This window comes from Streptopelia decaocto (genome assembly GCF_964273445.1).
Source record: "Streptopelia decaocto genome assembly, chromosome: Z".
Taxonomy (NCBI): domain Eukaryota; kingdom Metazoa; phylum Chordata; class Aves; order Columbiformes; family Columbidae; genus Streptopelia; species Streptopelia decaocto.
The window spans coordinates 52,334,209-52,351,381 of NC_138657.1; the positions used below are offsets into that span (position 1 = coordinate 52,334,209).

Here is a 17,173-nt window from a genome sequence, read left to right on the forward strand (position 1 = left end):
TCTTGTTTCTCTTCTCAGTAGATCACAACATCAGAAACCTGAAAACCAGTATCACTTTTTTCTTCTTTTTAAACAGAGAAGTATGTACTTAAAATCTAGTTGAGGTAATTCTATAGCTGTAAATTTTCACAGCTGTTATCATGCTTCCTTTATTGCCTAACTAAAAGCACTATAACAAGAACCTCAAATCAAGAAAACGTATTTTAAAGTGTTGTATGCCAATTTTAAAGACAGAGAGATACAAAAATGTATCAACAGGTAAAAGGTTTCGTGACATTTCTGTTTGTTTTTTTTTTTTGTTGTTGTTGTGCTGGTTTTTTTGTGTGTGTGCCTGTGTTTTGTTTTAAGATAGGTAGGAAATTGCATACCCTTTTCTCTCTAGACTGATTACATAAAAGGGCATGGCAGATTGTCTACAGAGGTGGTGGGAATTTCCACTGATATTAACAGGCATTGAAAACACTGTTTTCTCGCAAGCCCTGAATGATGCAGAAGTCAATAGCTTTTTATTAAGTCACTCAGCAGATGGGATCAGTAAAGAACTAGCACAGATTTCATTGTATGCAGCACTGTGGGAATGTTATCTAGATTAAGCATCAAAACCCCACCCCCCAAAATAGATAAAAAGAATTACTCTTTCTCAATAGGCTTTCCTACTTTCAATTTAATAATAATTTTTTAAATAAAAACATTAGCATAAAAACAGTTGGAAGGAACTTCCTATTAGCATAGGAATAATTACACCTTGAAATAGTCACCAAGGGCTATAACTCAGAGGTTTCATAATCCCCCTTGTTCATCCTGAACATCTAGCTATGTGCTTCAGGCATATCTACAATCTTTCTCCAGATGCAGACAGCCAGAACCCTTTTACAATATTACCATCACTATCTTGACTATCCTGCATCTCTGGTCTCTTCAATGTATTTCTATCTCAGATTTAACGCAAGTGCTTTTGAAATAACCCTTTTAGGCCTAGAGCACTAACTGCTTCAGTCTCCCTTTTTAAATTCCTGCATTTAACTACACCAAAGACACTGCCAAATAAAGTATTGTATTTTCAATTTAAATTATCCTTATCACTTATGTTAGTTCACATTTCTGGTATCAAATCACTTTTAGAGACTTACCCTTAGTTTGTGAGCTTTCTGTGACTTTACAGTGTCTATAGAATGCAACTCAAATTAGTGGCATGCAAAGACTACATTTATGATGTTACTAAACTATAAATATATGATAACAATATCCAGTTGAGCATATTTGCTATTTATCCTATCCAAACTACACTATTTACTTATTTTTAAATTCATTTAAGGAAATAATTTGAGATGTTATTTCTATTGTGAAAGATTTTTTTCAGTTACCAATACTCAAAAGAGTAACTACTGTAATATATTTGTTAAACTTATATAAAACTGAATACAGTTTAGAGCACTATTTAAAATTAGCTTGTTAACTTCTATTAAAAATCTGAATGGTAAAAGAAGATTTGCTTTCATTCTTGAATAGCATTTCCATTTTATCATTAATCCTTGGACAAATAGCACATGCCCTATACAGAGAAATGCCATAAATGCTGTTTATGAAACTAATGGTAATTCTATTAATGATTTTAATTTAAAAAAATACAGTCCAGCATAAAGATAAACTACTCTGGATCACTTTTCATCATCTTGAAAGCACAAAAGTGATATGGTGCTGAGGTTTCATAACTTTTTGTATAAAAACTCAAAAGGTATGGATGTTTGGGGATTTTCTTAGAAGATAATTTTACATTCCTTGTGGAAATTTTCATATGAAAGACTCGCATACTGACTACAAAATGTGGTGGTTTCACTGCATCCATATCCTGGTTTTGGCTGGGATAATTTTCTTCCTAGTAGCTGGCACAGGGCTGTGTTTTGCATTTAGTATCAGAAGAATTTTGATAATACACTGATCTTATGGTTGCTGCTGGGTAGTCAAGGACTTTCCAGCTTCCCATGCTCTGCCAGGTGCATAAGAAGCTGGGAGGGAGTGAAGCCAGGACAGATGACCCAGGCTGACCAAAGGGGTATTCCTTACCATATGATGTCATGCTCAGTACATAAACTACTAAATACAGCTGCTTGGAAATGGATGGGCTATCGGTGTTGTGGGTGGTGAGCAATTGCATTGTGCATCACTTGTTTTGTATATTCTATTTTTATTTTTTAATTATTTTTATTATTTTCTCTTCATTTGCTGTTCTATTAAACTGTTCTTATATAAGCTCACAATTTTTTTAATCCCATTTTGATTCTCTCCCCCGTCCTGCTTGGGGCTGGGGTTAGTGAGTGGCTGTGCAGTCCTAGTTGCCAGCTGGGATTAAACCATGACAATCAATTCAGGAAAAAAGTAAGAATAAAGGAAAGACACTTGATTTTATCTAGTAGTCCTGTGATTTTCAGAAAGTCTAAATTAGTTCAAAGTGAGAAATCTTCTATATAAACTAGGCTTCTCAACCGCTGTCTTTACCTCCTGGCATCCCAATCTAATTCTGAGGTCTGATTTTATCAGGTCTAGCATCTCTAATGAGTGGTTTACTGTTCAAAGTTTATCGTATTTATGTCCAGAGTATTAAAATAATATTGTGGAAGAGGTTTTGTCACATGGAAAAGTAGAATCATATGAAGGTTGAAAAGAGCTGCTAGATTCTCAGTGACCATTGAACCTACTGGATATGAACCAGACATAAGAGCAAATGCATTTCTAACAGGGCCACAGAATTTCTTCTTTGACAATGCAGTGTTTTCTTACACAGAGACAGTTATTCCCACGTTCAAAACTGCATGTTCTCATTGCTATCCAAGCACTCAAATAAAATCCCTTTTCAGTCCAGTCATGTACCCACTTGGTTCTTCTTCCCATTCTTTATATTTTGCCTTCTGCAACTCTAACATCTTATTAGGCTGTTGCCTTACTAATTAAACAAAATTAATCTGCTTTGGTGTCAGAAGCCTTTTGCTGCCAGTACGCTCAGTCTTCTATGCCTGTAAAGTCCCTGGGAGCCTCCTGAGGTATGGCACATACAAAGTTAAGAAAACCAAATATGGAAGTTTAGATGCTGCCAAGCACAAATTTAGATGTAAGCCCAAAAAAGCAGTCCAGAAAAAAAAAAATTACACACGTTCTGAACTGACACAAACCCAGCAATAGATTTTATTCAAATAAAAAGTCAGAAAACAGAAACATGGCAGCAACACTTGCACCAAAAAAGGCTAAGACAAAGTTTCATACAGCTATGTGGTTCAGGTTTCCTATCAACTACATTTAATCACATCCCCATTGAGTGTGGGACTTTTAGGCTAACCTTTGGAGACGCATAAATCCAGCACTCTGAATCACCTTTGTGGAACAACATGCCCAATTTTCAGGTAGCACAATAATGAAGCTCTATTACCTCTCCAGATCTTCCTTTAATTATTTATGTTTTGTACAAAGCTCAGCATGGTAGCTCCTCACATTTATGAAAGACATAATTCATATGACACTATGGAACATATATGAACTATGTTGCATACATAATGTATTACAATAAACTACTAAGCTCAGCATCAACACCCACACCGCATTAACTGCTGTTAGAGAAAGGAAATACTCATCTCTTTGTTTTTCCTGGCAACAGCTTCCCCTCTGAGTAATACCAAAGATGATCTACAGTCCTCAGACTTCTTAAGTCTCCTTATTTTTGGTAGCTAGGAGCATTTCTTGTTATTTTCAGTATCAAATAATGCCCTTGTGTAACAGTTTTATAAGTGGATGATCAGAATTCACCAAATTTCACCCACAGAAAGGCCTGGGTAGATTCACAAAAGGAACATTGAAAGCATGTCCTCATTTATTTTTTTCCACATACTTTAAAAAAGCAATCTATACTGTTCTTACAAACAGGAAAAATATATCTGCTATCAAGAGTGAGCACTATAGAAAGTAACTATATAAGCAAATGTAGATGAGACCTGAGATTTCTTTCATAACATACTGATTCTGATTTTTTTAAAGAGGTCTTTATTGACAACATTTGGAACTAGTAACTTTTTTCCCCAAGTAATTTTCTTTATTCCACTATGCAGACACAATGTTTTCCAAACAAGAAACTACATATAATTATCCTGATAATGTTCACAGAAGTAAAGATTTAAGAATAAATTTAAAAGTACACACACAAATTGGCTTTTCACAACTTGCAGTTTATCTTAAGATTCAAAGCACTGTGTATGACTGACCCAAGAGAATTTAACTCAGCACTACTTTAATAATCATCCATCTCTGATTTCCTAAGGCATGTATTAGCTAGAGACTTGTTTGCAAATATTATACTCAAGATTGAGTGAAGTTTAAGAAAAAATTAAAAAACTTACCTTCAAAAACTCTAAAGGCTTTCTTGCAGCTTGGTAGAGGCCATTTTGCAGAATTTGATTTTTGAAAGTTTTCTTTTAACTTCAAATATTCCGCAGGGAAAAAAGATTTGGTTGAGTTGTTCAATTCTACAATAATTAATGGAAAATAATGTACACATCAATGCTGCAAACACAACAATAATTTGCAGACATTTATACTATCAAATAAAAATGCCATATCTACTGTGTACTTTTTTTTCTGATTATAAGATATCTTACATTGTTTTAAAATGACATAACCCCAAGCATTTCCAGATACAGCAAGAAAAAGTCTTAAACATGCTGTTTTGATTCTGTTCCTCTGAAAAAAAAAAGGCATTTAGAAAAGATGACATAAAATTCTAGCAAACTTCAGTACATTCAGGCTATTTAACTTAGAAAACTATGATGTCCTCTATGAATGAAAATTATATCTATCAAACTGATTGCAGCATTAATTCTCAGTTCATATTGTTTTTGTTTAACAGCATCACTCAGTAAAGGAGAGCACTCAGTGCAAGGAGAAGGGAAGAGTGAAAATATTTTTGGAGATTTTTTTAAATGCTGTGGATTAACAGGAATTAAGAACACATTTGCAGAATGGTTAATGATAAATTGCGAGAGCTGTCATAACTTATGAATCTCAAGAAATCATCAGCTTCTAGGCATAAAATTGGGGGAAATATCTACATTGACTGCAACTCAAATCTGCCAAAATTAACATATCCATAGCAATACAGCAATGGAAAACAAATTAAAAATAACCATATTTTCCTACCACAGAAAATAAGCAATCTGCCGACAACTAACAAAGTTGCTACGCTAGTAGTTAACAGGGAAAAACTTCAACCCCCCGCATTTTGGCCCTTCAAACTACCATGGCTCCAGATAAATAGTAATAATAGCAGCCATTACCATAATTCCTTCTGTACCTTAAGGGAAAGAAAAGGCCCTTCATGGATCTTTGAAAAAGCCTATGTATTATTACTTTACCTGGTTCACTGCAATTGCATATACTTTTTCAACAAAAAATATCATATGAAAGGATCAAATCTTTTTCTGTGGTAAATTTGAGAAAGCTAAGCTTTTTGTGAGCTGGCTCCAGAAAGAAGGAAAAAATCCAAATGCCCTTTGGTTGCAGTAGCTTTTTTTATGTAAGAGGAAGGTAACAGCAGATTTGAATTAAAAAGAAAAATATCTGGTCTTATTCTAAAAATTATCCTGTTATTTTACTGTGTCAGAATGCAGGTGGAATGAGACTGCACAACACATGCAGTGTACAGAAATCTCCAAATTTTTTGATCTCATTATGTGAGAACAGCGCTACTGCACCCATAAACCTCTGACAGTGAAGGGAAAGAGGTCATTTTCTCTCCTGAATGTAAAAGGAATAACTTTGTAGTTTTCACTGGTGGTTTTTAATTTTTGTATGTGTTTTTTATACTACTGAACACATTTGGATTAAATACTATTTGGATTCAGAGAAACATCCTCTGATGAGACTCTGCCTGTCTCTCCCAGCATCAAGAACACTTTGGTTTTCTCCTACAATGCATAAAAATAAACTTAGTTCTTTCAACTTTACTGCACAAATTTAAACACTGAAACCTCTGGTGAGGCATCTGATTCCTGTTTTTCAGAAATGACAGTGGTGACAGCTCTTCCTGGCTTCTAGAAGGTTGCTTGGTAAGGCTTTTGATAAGGGACCCTTGCAGGCTGGCCAGGCCACCTGTCTTTCTGCATGTGTGTGACCCATTCCCGGCCACAAGCCAGGGCTTCCCGTGCACAACCAGCACATTGAATCTGCCTTTCTCAAAGTGGTGGATTTATTGTACACGAGTGCCAGATCTGGTTCTTCCTGGAAACACTTTACATAAATAAGGCTCTATGTGAAAGGAAGTGTAGAAGCCAATCCCTGGCTCGCTTTCTCGCCTAATAGGAGGGGCATTTAAAAGACAGAGTTACTGGAAGGGAGCTGCTGCAATCAGATCAAAAGCTGTCAGCTCAGGTGTATCTCGGGCACCCTACCATCTGACCAGGTGTGAATCTATCCTGATGGGAGAAGGGCTTTTAAGAAAGCCTTTGAGAAAGATGAAATGCATGCAGACACTCTAAGAGCAACCTATGCAGACTGGAACTCCCAGACTGGAGCCCACTCTCAAGGGCACCAGTGGAAAAACCTCACTTCATCAGGGCAAGAGGCCAGAGGAAGCATCCTCGTGGGTTGCATCTGGCTTTGTAGCTCTGGGTTAAGCCCTCTTTTTCTTCATAATTGGTAGATAATTGACCTGTTAGCCTTCATCTTTTTTTTTGACATGTTACACGCAGTTGCAGTTCAGTTTGCAAAAACTGTATGAGCTAAAATGTGAACTTCTGAATACATCACTAAATGTTTTTTTTCGAGATAACTTTGTAAAATAAAATGCAGTTATACAAAAGAGAAGCTGAAGAAAGTATCCAGAATAAATTTGTGAAAAAAATAAGACTTTCCAGTTGTAGCCTTAGAGAAATAGGTAAAGAATGCTAGTGACTTTGCTTTGCTGGCTGTACAAACCTATAGCAGCAGTGACTTTAGCATAACTTTAAAAAGGCTTAGTAAAGTAAAAAAAAAATTACTACCCTTTACATTTGTCTGGCACCATCCATCTTCCTAAATGTGTTGGTTTTACTAATTTCTCTATGGATATGATATCATCATCAATACTTCTCAGTTGATTTAAAAGCTGCTCAATTTATTATGCACTAGGAAATGCCAAAATATTTTTCTTAATATATGTATAATAAAACACAGTAAATTCAGTGTATCTAGTTTCAAATATATTGCTAAGTCAAGCATATATTGTTATACATTGAACAGCAATATAGAAATGCCTGTTTTAAAGCCATTTGGATTTCTCTCACCTGAAGCTGTTAATACTAAACACATCTCATATACTGTTATGGCTCTCTATTTACAGTAGACTATATATTTATGACACTCTGTTCACACAAATCCTTTTCTTCAAAAAAAGAAATGCCTTTTTCACAGAATGGGTTGGTTGAAAAGGATGTTCTGAGATCAATTAGTCCAACTCACCCTGCTCAAGGTAGGTCAGCTGCAGCAGGTCGCCCAGGAGCGTGTCTGGTTGGGTTCGGAGTTATCTCCACAGATGGAGACTCCACACTCTCTCTATGCAACCTGTTTGACCACCCTCACAGGAAAGAAGTGTTTTCTTGTGTGCAGATGGAATTTCATTTGTTTCAATTTGTGCCTATTGCCTCTTGTCCTGCCAGTGGGCCCCACTGAGAAGAGCCTGGCTCCCTTTTCTTCATTCCCTCTCATCAGGTATTTTTACATATTGTGTATTAAGTACTCACAGACTACAAATAATCCTTGTTATATTTTACTTTAATGACAGTACTTTAAGTGTGTTGAAAAGTTTTGCAAATACATTTTAGTAAGTGTCTGTATTTTTTCTTTGTGCTCTCCCAGCAGTATTTTACTGCCGCAAATCTGTTAAATAGCTTTTTAAAAACATAAATAGCCCTGTAACAACTAAAAGCAATTCTCTATTGGGAAAACACACTTAATCTGTACATCAAATCCAAAGGTGCCTCAAACATTAAGCAAATGAAATGAGAATAGCTTGAAACCTCCATACATCAGCCAGGCAGGGCGCTGAGAGTGCTCAGGCTGCAGCTTTCCATCAATTTTCTCTGCTGTAGTGCTGACACAGTCAGTCCCTATCCTTGGCCACCAGCAGCTCCCTAGTGAACCATCCTGGGGCAATCAGTTTGTCTGAAAAATTCTTCCTTCTCCTCCAAATGGGTTCTTATTTAGCCCAGTCAGTTCCCCAAACTGGTCTGCCATCAGATTATACAAAGTTGTGCCTGTAAAGAGGAGGAGACTGTGCACAACCAGAAATAGAAGCTGGCCAGCTCTGCTGATCAATATGAAATCATTCTTTAATCAGCTTCCTCAACCTGTCATCATCACAGCACTCTCGCAGTTTAAAGAGGATCGCCGCAAGACTTCTGTGGCATGCAAAAATAAACAAACACTCCTGCATGGATGAGTCATTTCCATTACTTTGTGACTTGTCTATGCACAGTTTTGAGTGCTGCAAAAGGCCTAGCTTTAGATATCACTGTGCAATTTTAACCACAGTGCTCGAATTTGCCTTGCTCAAGGCACAGAAGTCAGAGTCTTGCTGCTCCATGTATCCCATCTATAGCAGTACTTACCCTCTTCTATCCCTGTACCCGTTCTGACACCAAACACCACTCACTCACCATGTTTTCTTACTGCTAAAAGTCAGGAACACTAGAGGTGAGGGTGTAAGAGTTCAGAAAGGGAGAATTTAAAAACAGGATTAGTTAGGAGGATTCTATGGTTCTGCCAGCCTTTATTTTCACTTGTAGATAAACTAAAGATGTAAAACCAAGAAAAAATAACATCTTTGCGTGCGTGAAATTAAGTCAGTAATTATTATTATTTTTTTTTCTGGTATGATATTTTGAGAAAACGCTTATTATGTTTGGAATTTATGATTATTTAGCAAGAGGAGACCACAGAAATGCAAAATATCAGAACTTCACTTCAAAAAGAAAAAAGTTTTAAAATCTGTATCCAGAGTAGTTTTTGCCACTGAGAAAGCCTGTGTGGAATAGTCCAGGCAAAGTAAAATACAAAGAAAACCTCACAGTGGGTTATCTATGTATTCTGGATGTGCCCAATTTCAGATTATTTTTTCTTTCTCCTTTTTATGACCGTATTTGGTTAGCAGGCTTTTACTATAGTTTAAACTGCATATTTATTCAGGCCAGAAATACAGGAAGGAAAGCTAGAAATATTTTTCTGTATTGTAAAAACTTCCATTTTTATACCTGTTTGGAAAAAGACTCTGGCAATCGTAGTGCGGCACAGTGGACATGGAGTGCTGGCTGGATTGTCTTTGGCAAGCATCCTTAAGCAAGGTTCACAGAAGATGTGGTGGCATGGGTAGCACATGTAAGGATTGAAATATACATCCAGGCACACTGCACAGAGATAGCTTTCTTTATCTCCTCTTAGTTCATGCTCATCGTCTGTATTCAGGTTATCATTTGCAGTCTGCAAGAAGAAAAAGAAAACATCTCTTCACAGCTCAGCTCGTAACTATTTTGGTATAAACCAACTGACAGGAAGGTGACTTTAAATAACTCTTGAGAAGTTGGTACACACTGGTGATATTCTTAATTTTTAATACAGGTTACTTTTTATGAGTTGATGAAATATATGACAGGAGTGTCACAACAAACACTCTGTGGGAAAAGAGAACAAAAATCATATGAGACAGTACAAGACGGAAATAACAAAACCAAAAAGGTTGAGTAAAACTGTACTGTGATCAGATTTCTTCTTTTAAAACAAATTTTAACAATTTATTTACAACTTTATTTCCAAAATACTTCGTTACTGTGCCAAGAAAGGCAAATCAAACAAAAAATCTCTAAAAATAACCTGTGGATTGTTCTGCCTTTGAAAGGTAATTTGTGAGTAAGAATTAAAACTCACAGTCTGAAAGAAACCACAACTTTATTAGTACAACGCAGAATCTAAATCTTAGAGCAGAAAGTCTAGGAACACCTAATACCTTAGGAACTTACTGTTTTTATCAGCACATATACTTTGATTTTCCTTGCATTTATGTATCTGTAGGGGGACATAGTTGGGCTTCCCAAATTGTGTACAAGCCATGTAAGTGTAAGAACTTGCGCATATTGCCAGGTTCCTGCTTTGCTCTTGTAAGATGATTAAACCTTTCCATGTAATCTGAAGATTTTACGTGGCATCCAGGGCTTTTGACTTTAAGAAAACCTTTTTTTTTTTAATCTCGATGGGAGCTAAACAGGAGACACTGACTTTGTTCCAGCTTCTCTATCCATCTTCTCTGTTTCACAGCTAACAGAATCCAACACAGCCCAATATCCCAAAGACCCACCACAAAAGAACCAAGACAGAGGAAGGTGTCAGATACTGCCGAGTGTCAGAACTTTTCTCTCATGCCCCTTGTTCTAAATTCCCAATCCTTGCCAAATGACCTCAGTCTAAGTTCCCTAATTATAAGCTGCCTTGTAGTATCAGTGACTTCTTGCAAGCTCCAGTATCGATACTTAATTCCCTAGTGTTCCCTTCTCAACCACTGCTCTGTACCTGCTTCTTTGCTAGTCCTGCCAAGCCCTTCCAGACATCTGTTATTGACATCAAGCACTCCGGTTGATGCTTTTCTACCCAAAAAATGCTCTGTACTAGAGCAGCTGATTTGCATCTAATTTGCATACCCACTACCTGTATATCATACAGACCACTTTTGACACTCACTGGTCATGGCACAGAACCACTACCTGATGCTGGCATATCAGATATTAATGACAATTGTTATTTTGTGCCTAATGTAGAGATGGGACTCTCTAGATCTGTTTCAGAGATTATTGTATGTATGGCTTGCTGGTTTGGATTTCTGATGTCTCTCATTATAGTCAGACCTCTTCTTCCTGGAACACTGAATACAGTAAATAATGAATAAGCCCTAACAGTATGGGTACTGTGGAATGAATTTAAAGATCCAGAGCAGAATTTATAGTTCTGCATAAGCACTCATACTGCCAGTCCAGCTCAGCATTTGCCTCATGCTTTCCAGAATACCAGGTGCCAAGAGGGCTTATAAATTCTGACTTACTGTGACACAAATGCAAGGAGACAGTCTGGGTTTAGCATTGTGTCCAAATGTAAGCTTTTGTGCAGTGCTAAGCATCAATAACTGTGGGGCTTTTGCAGCTCCTACCTCAGCACTTACTACTGCAGCTTGATTTTCTCCATGCCAGACTTGAGATGGGCCCAGAAAACCTCAGTTTGTACTGAAATTTACTGCAGAGGCAGTTAGGGTGTACTGACAAGCAGCCAGTGTAGGTCTGGCTGGGACTAGCTCCATGATTTGCAACATCATGACGAGCAGCAATAGCTGCCTAGCTCCACGCTGTAGGAGACAGCATTCGAGCAGCACCGCATTGCAACCAACCAGTGATGCTGTTTAACTCCGACTGTCTCTACACCTACAGCACAGACAATCTCTACCAGAACAGAATGGCAAGAAGCAATGGAGACTTGATTACAGGTAGGTAATTCTAGAATTAAGGAAGCCTTAAAATACTGTTTCTTTTACAAAAAGGTGGAAAATAAGTTGGCACAGAAAGTGCGGAAAGTAGTTTGAGCTTAATACATGACAGAGATGACTTCAGCAGAACTTAGGAAACACTAACACATTGTGATAATAACACCACCTCCAACTCAGCCATGTAAGGACAAAATCAAAATTAAAAGCTAGCACAAAACCAAAAGGCGGGGGGGGGAAGCAAGCTTTTGCTGAGTGGTTTTGATGGGCACTGATCAGAAAGGAAATATACAAGGTGTATAGGGGAGCTGCCTGTCTCATTGGCTTCAAGTTAAACAACTTGCATGAGCCAATTAAGTAAATGAGGGAGCTAGAGGCAAAATGACTGAGGACTCAAGGGTAATGATTGACTCAGGCACGTTTGTAATCACGGTAAGATGCACAGTCAGGAAAGTCTCAGAGCCAACTGCAATTAGAAAGAAGATCAAAATTATTCTAATGTGCAAATTAGACTCCAGTTAAGAGTAATCTGCTCCATGGATCAGAGGAAGAGCTGTCTTTTCTACAGCTTTGCACCCCTTCTCAAAAGACCTATCTAGGCACACGGCATCATTTAGTAGTCCAAAGCTAACGTCAGAGCAATTTCTTTATGCAAGGAGCTAATGTGCAATAATTCAAACAGGTAGTATTTTTCATTTGCAATTATGCAGTGCCTGTATGTTCCAACCAGCTTCGGCGTTTGAGAGCTTCAAAAACATAAACCGGAATATTGTTCTTGCAGAATTATAGTACAGACAAAATTGAGAAAGGCCATGTAGACATCAAGGACACTGATGGGGGTAAAAGACTGCCAAGTACTAGCAGAAAACCTTGAAAGCAAAACCATAACTCCTAAGAAATGAAAGAAAGGTAAGAGCCTTCAAAAGTTTCCATCTTTCCAGGTCACTTGGGAACTGCTAATACTGACTGCAGCACCTGATGGTAACCCCTGATATTTCACTGGTTGGACAGCAGAATGGTGTTAACAAAAAACCAAGAGAAGAACAGAGGATCAACTTCTGCTTGAAAAGCCTATTAAAATGTTAACTAACAAGGAGTCTAACCTAGTTTGGCTGGACTACATGAAAGAATTTGATTCAGTCCCACATTCAGAGAGAACACATGCACCAACGAATGACATGACATTTACTGTGAGATTTACCTGTAACCATGTGAAAGACCTAGAACTAGTGGAGTTAAACACTAAGAAGCAAAATTCTCTTCATGTGCTACTAGTAAAAGGAGGTTCAGAGTAAAATCTGGGAATATGATCAGAACAGTGATAAAACTAAACAAAGCACATATAACTTTGACCCAAGATGCCCAACTATGAAAAATTCCTTGCAAACCCCTTCATTTTAAACTGGCCAATTTAGAATGCTTTGTAAGCAAAAAATGTCCACACTTAAAGGGAATGATAACCCAAGGAAAAAAACAGTTCTATACTTCACCTGATTATCTTGTAAAGATATCTGCCTGAAATAAAACTTGGAAAAAATACATAAAACTGTATCTCATAGAAATATTAGCAAAGCAAAGATTAATGATCAAAGGTGAATTTTTAAAAAGGCCTTCAAGTTAAGCAAGTGTTACAGAAAGTTTTGCATATATATAACTTTTTAAACAGAAGTATGAAAACCTAAAGATACTAGTGTATGCTTTCTCAATGCAAACATAACTCCAAGTTAATTAGTAGTTGACTTACAATTAGTGTGTACTAATTATGCCAATAAATGTCCCTGAAATGACAGCAGAAGAAGAATCTAAGTGTGTGATAGGACTACGTTCTTCTACTAACCAAGAGTTAAAATAGAGGAATGAAATGGACTTTTTCCCCACCTAAATGCAATTAGTGTGCAAGCAGCATCAGGGATAAGCCATTCAGCGTGGACATGCCATTTTCAGGGTGGTACTTTGCCATGTTGTGGCACTAAGAATCAGAAATAATCTGTATAGTGTGGGATGTGATGCGCCACGCAGCACAGTGCTGTGCAGTATGGAGGAAACACTGAGCAATGTGAGATGCTGGCCTGAGTAGTAATGTGCACTGTGTAATGGCTGGGCATTAAATAGCACAAGATGCTGCAGAAAATAGTGTAAGAACAACAGAGAGCCCTGTGGAATGGAGACTGGGGAAACAAGACAGAAACATTATTAGTGTGTGGCCCACCAAATACACCCAAAGGTTCTCTTGAAATGAGAAATGTTCTTCATCCTTCCCATAAAATGGTGTGGTTCCCATTCAAGACTGCACTGGGCACAGAACCGTGATTACATGCTCCACTGGACAATGATAATATTTTTCAGTAATTCTTTACTAAAAGATACTGACATATGTGTTAATCAGAACACATATTCCGTTAGATGTTACGTAGACTGGTTAGGAAGCAAAGTTATTTCTGTTCTTGTAAGCTTAATGTAAATGTGGATACAATTTTAGTCTCTTTGCAGAGGCAACTCCTTCATTGTTCTCTCACATGAACAGCACCTCAAACAGTACCTCTAAAGGGGAACAGTGGTGTGGGAGGCTCAAGAAGCCACATTTTCATGTTTATGAACCAGACAAAGACCTGACTTGCTGCACATTCACATACTTCACATTTTAAAACAGCGCAGTATGCATATTCTCTTTTGTTCTCTTGGAAGCTGCCTCTTGATAATCTGTTTCATGTTACTCATAAGATGCTTGTAAATAAATCTACAATGATCTGCAGCTTTAAAATAGACTTTAAGCCTTCAGTTATACTATATAAACACAACAATAAATCCCAAGTCCGAAAAAGTTTGAAAGAATGAATATAGAACCTGTTTTGTACGGGGTCTAAAATAAAACACATCTTGGTTGCTGCCAGAAAAAAAGTACTGAGTGGGTTTAGACTGATTTCCAACAGAAGTGAAGCTTATGGGAGTACCATGACTATCCACCTGCCAGGTTGTCCCACATCAGCCTTTGAACCCATTAGTCAGTTGTAACCACATCTGACATAAGGGTTGTGACCTCAGGTGTATTTGCTTCCTAAAAATTTCATAGAGGTTGACAGCTAGATCGAGTAGAGAGACTGAAATGAGTCCTATCGCTATGGGAAAGTCTGCAGGTAATTGTTTGCTTTAAAAAGAATTTATCTAGCTAAACTTCTGCAGAATAAATTGGTGACTTTTTATGCTGTTTCAAAAGCAAACTCAGAAAACAAATTCAAGTCCAATTTTTAAATGTAGGAAAAACCCTATCAAAAATATTTTCTAGCTAAACTAGCAGAAGTTCTTCCAAATGAGGCTATCAGGTCCACTGGGATTTGTATGTCTTTGAGCACTCTGTTTTGGTTGACTGGTATGATGAATGCAAAAGGGCATACTTTCAGCTGTCTGGCAAACCTAACCTTGAAACATAAATCATAAAAGGGCAGAGATGCCAAAGCCTATGGCTTAAGTATCTGTATGAATCAATAATTCAGTCTGAATGCCCTGTACTCTAAATTTCTCCCCATACAACATTTCAGAAAAATCCAAAGGCAAGCCAAAAACTTCAAAGCAGAACAGCCTAAGCAGCTCTCTGGAGCTACCTACTGCAATGACTTTCCTTCAAACCCTCTCTGCTGCATTTGGGCTCAATAAATTGCTCAAGGGGAAATAACTGAAGGACATTTTCTTCATTCTTCTAGAGAACTTTTGTTTAAAGCTAACAATGTGTTTTGGGTTTGTTTTTTTTTTTTTTTATTTTTTTTCTTCATATATTTTGTGTCATTTGGAAGGAACTTTAGGCAGTGAAGTTGTTCACTTGTGTATGTGCTTTGCAGACCAATGCTTTTAAGGCAACTATTGATAGGACACCTATATATTTTGTATATGTGACTCTAAAGAGATCACAATAAATTATTAGAATAGACAATAAAATTGAAAATCATAATATTCTCAACAGATATTTTACTCTAACCTCTAATTAACCGCTTTGATGTTCCAGAGAAAATAAATTACCTATCCTCCTGCTTCTCAGAGAAGATATGCTCCTTAACACTGTAATTGCATTTCCCTCTCGATTTGAGTTATCGAACATTGTTCTGCGGTGGTATTTATTCATGAGGGCTAATGCTTTTCAGGCCTGAGAAGATTTTTTTGACCATCCAAACTTTGCTTTTCCACTCTAGCAGTTTGCCTGATCAAACAGGCTTCGTTTAATTTGTCTAATCTAATCAAATATATGTACATACACTAACTTCTCTCTATCAGTCTTGAATTGTTTCTCTCTTTAGGTAATGACAGCTACAATAGTATTGTCATAGAATCATAGAATAATTTGAATTGGAAGGGACTTTTCATGCAGACCAAGATACGACTGTCCTTCTGGGCTGTGAGCGCACATTGCCAGCTCACGTCCAATCTTTCATCCACCAGTTCCCCCACAGGGCTGCTCTCAATTGCTTAACCCCCAGCCTGTATTGATACTGGGGGTTGCCCCAACCCAGGTGCAGGACCTTGCACTTGGCCTTATTGAACCTCATGAGGTTTGCATGGGCCCACTTCTTGAGCTTGTCCACGTCCCTCTGGATGGTGTCCTGTCCCTCAGGTGTGTCAACTGCACCACTCAGCTTGGTGTCATCCACAAACTTGCTGAGGGTGCACTCCATCGCACTATGTAATTGATGAAGATATTAAACAGTACTGGTTCCAGTATGATCTCCTGAGGGACACCACTTGTTACCAGTGCCCATCTAGACATTGAGCCATTGATCACTGCTCTCTGAGTGCGACCATCCAGCCATTTCTTCATCCACCGAACAGTCCACCCATCAAATCCAAACCTCTCCAACTTAGAGAGAAGGATGTTGTGGGGGACCTTGTCTAAGGCTTTACAGAAGTCCAGATAGACAATATCTGTCATCCTTCCTTTGTCCACTGATGTAGTCACTCCATCATAGAAAACCAGTAGGTCTGTCAGACAGGACTTGCCCTTGCTGGCTGTCTTGAATGACCTCCTTGTTCTCCATGTGCCTTAGCATAGCTTCTAGCAGGATCTGTTCCATTATCTCCCCACATACAGAGGTAAGGCTGACAGGTCAGTAGTTCCCAGGTTTCTGTTTTCTACCCTTTTTAAAACGGGTGTGATGTTTCCGTTTTTCCAGTCACCAGAGACTTTCACCTGACTGCAATGACTTTTCAAATATCATGCAGAGTGGCTTGGCAAGTGCATCAGCCAATTCCCTCAGGACCCTGGGATGTATCTCATCAGGTCCCACAGACTTAGGTGTGTTCAGGCTCCACAAGTGGTCACAGACCTGATCCTCACTAACGTGGGAGGGACTTTGCTCCCACAGTCCCCTCTTGCAGTTCATGCACTTGAGAGGTGTGGGAAGAGAGCTTGCCTGTGAAGACTGAGGCAAAGAAGTTGCTGAGTGCTCAGCCTTCCCCTCATCCATTGTTACCAGTTCACCAGTCTTGTTCGTTGAGGGGCTACATTACCTCTGACCTTCCTTTTCTGGCTCACATAGTTGTAGAAGCCCTTCTTGTTGTTCTTTGTGTTCTTTGCCAAGTCCAGCTCCAGCTGCACCTTCGCCTTCCTGACCCCATCTCTGCACAACCGCAGAGTGTCCCCTCTGCTCTTCCCAG

General features: G+C 38.1%; 1 protein-coding gene across 1 annotated transcript in view; it reads right to left on the reverse strand.

Moving 5' to 3' along the window:
* RNF180 (ring finger protein 180) overlaps positions 1-17,173 on the reverse strand; it is an 83,826-nt gene that overhangs the window by 19,292 nt on the left and 47,361 nt on the right. Inside the window, exons 5-6 of the mRNA XM_082075192.1 lie at positions 9,267-9,492; positions 4,383-4,508 (exon numbers count right to left, since the gene is read on the reverse strand). Of these exons, the coding sequence (XP_081931318.1) occupies positions 4,383-4,508; positions 9,267-9,492 (352 nt within the window). The remainder of the gene's footprint in view (positions 1-4,382; positions 4,509-9,266; positions 9,493-17,173) is intronic.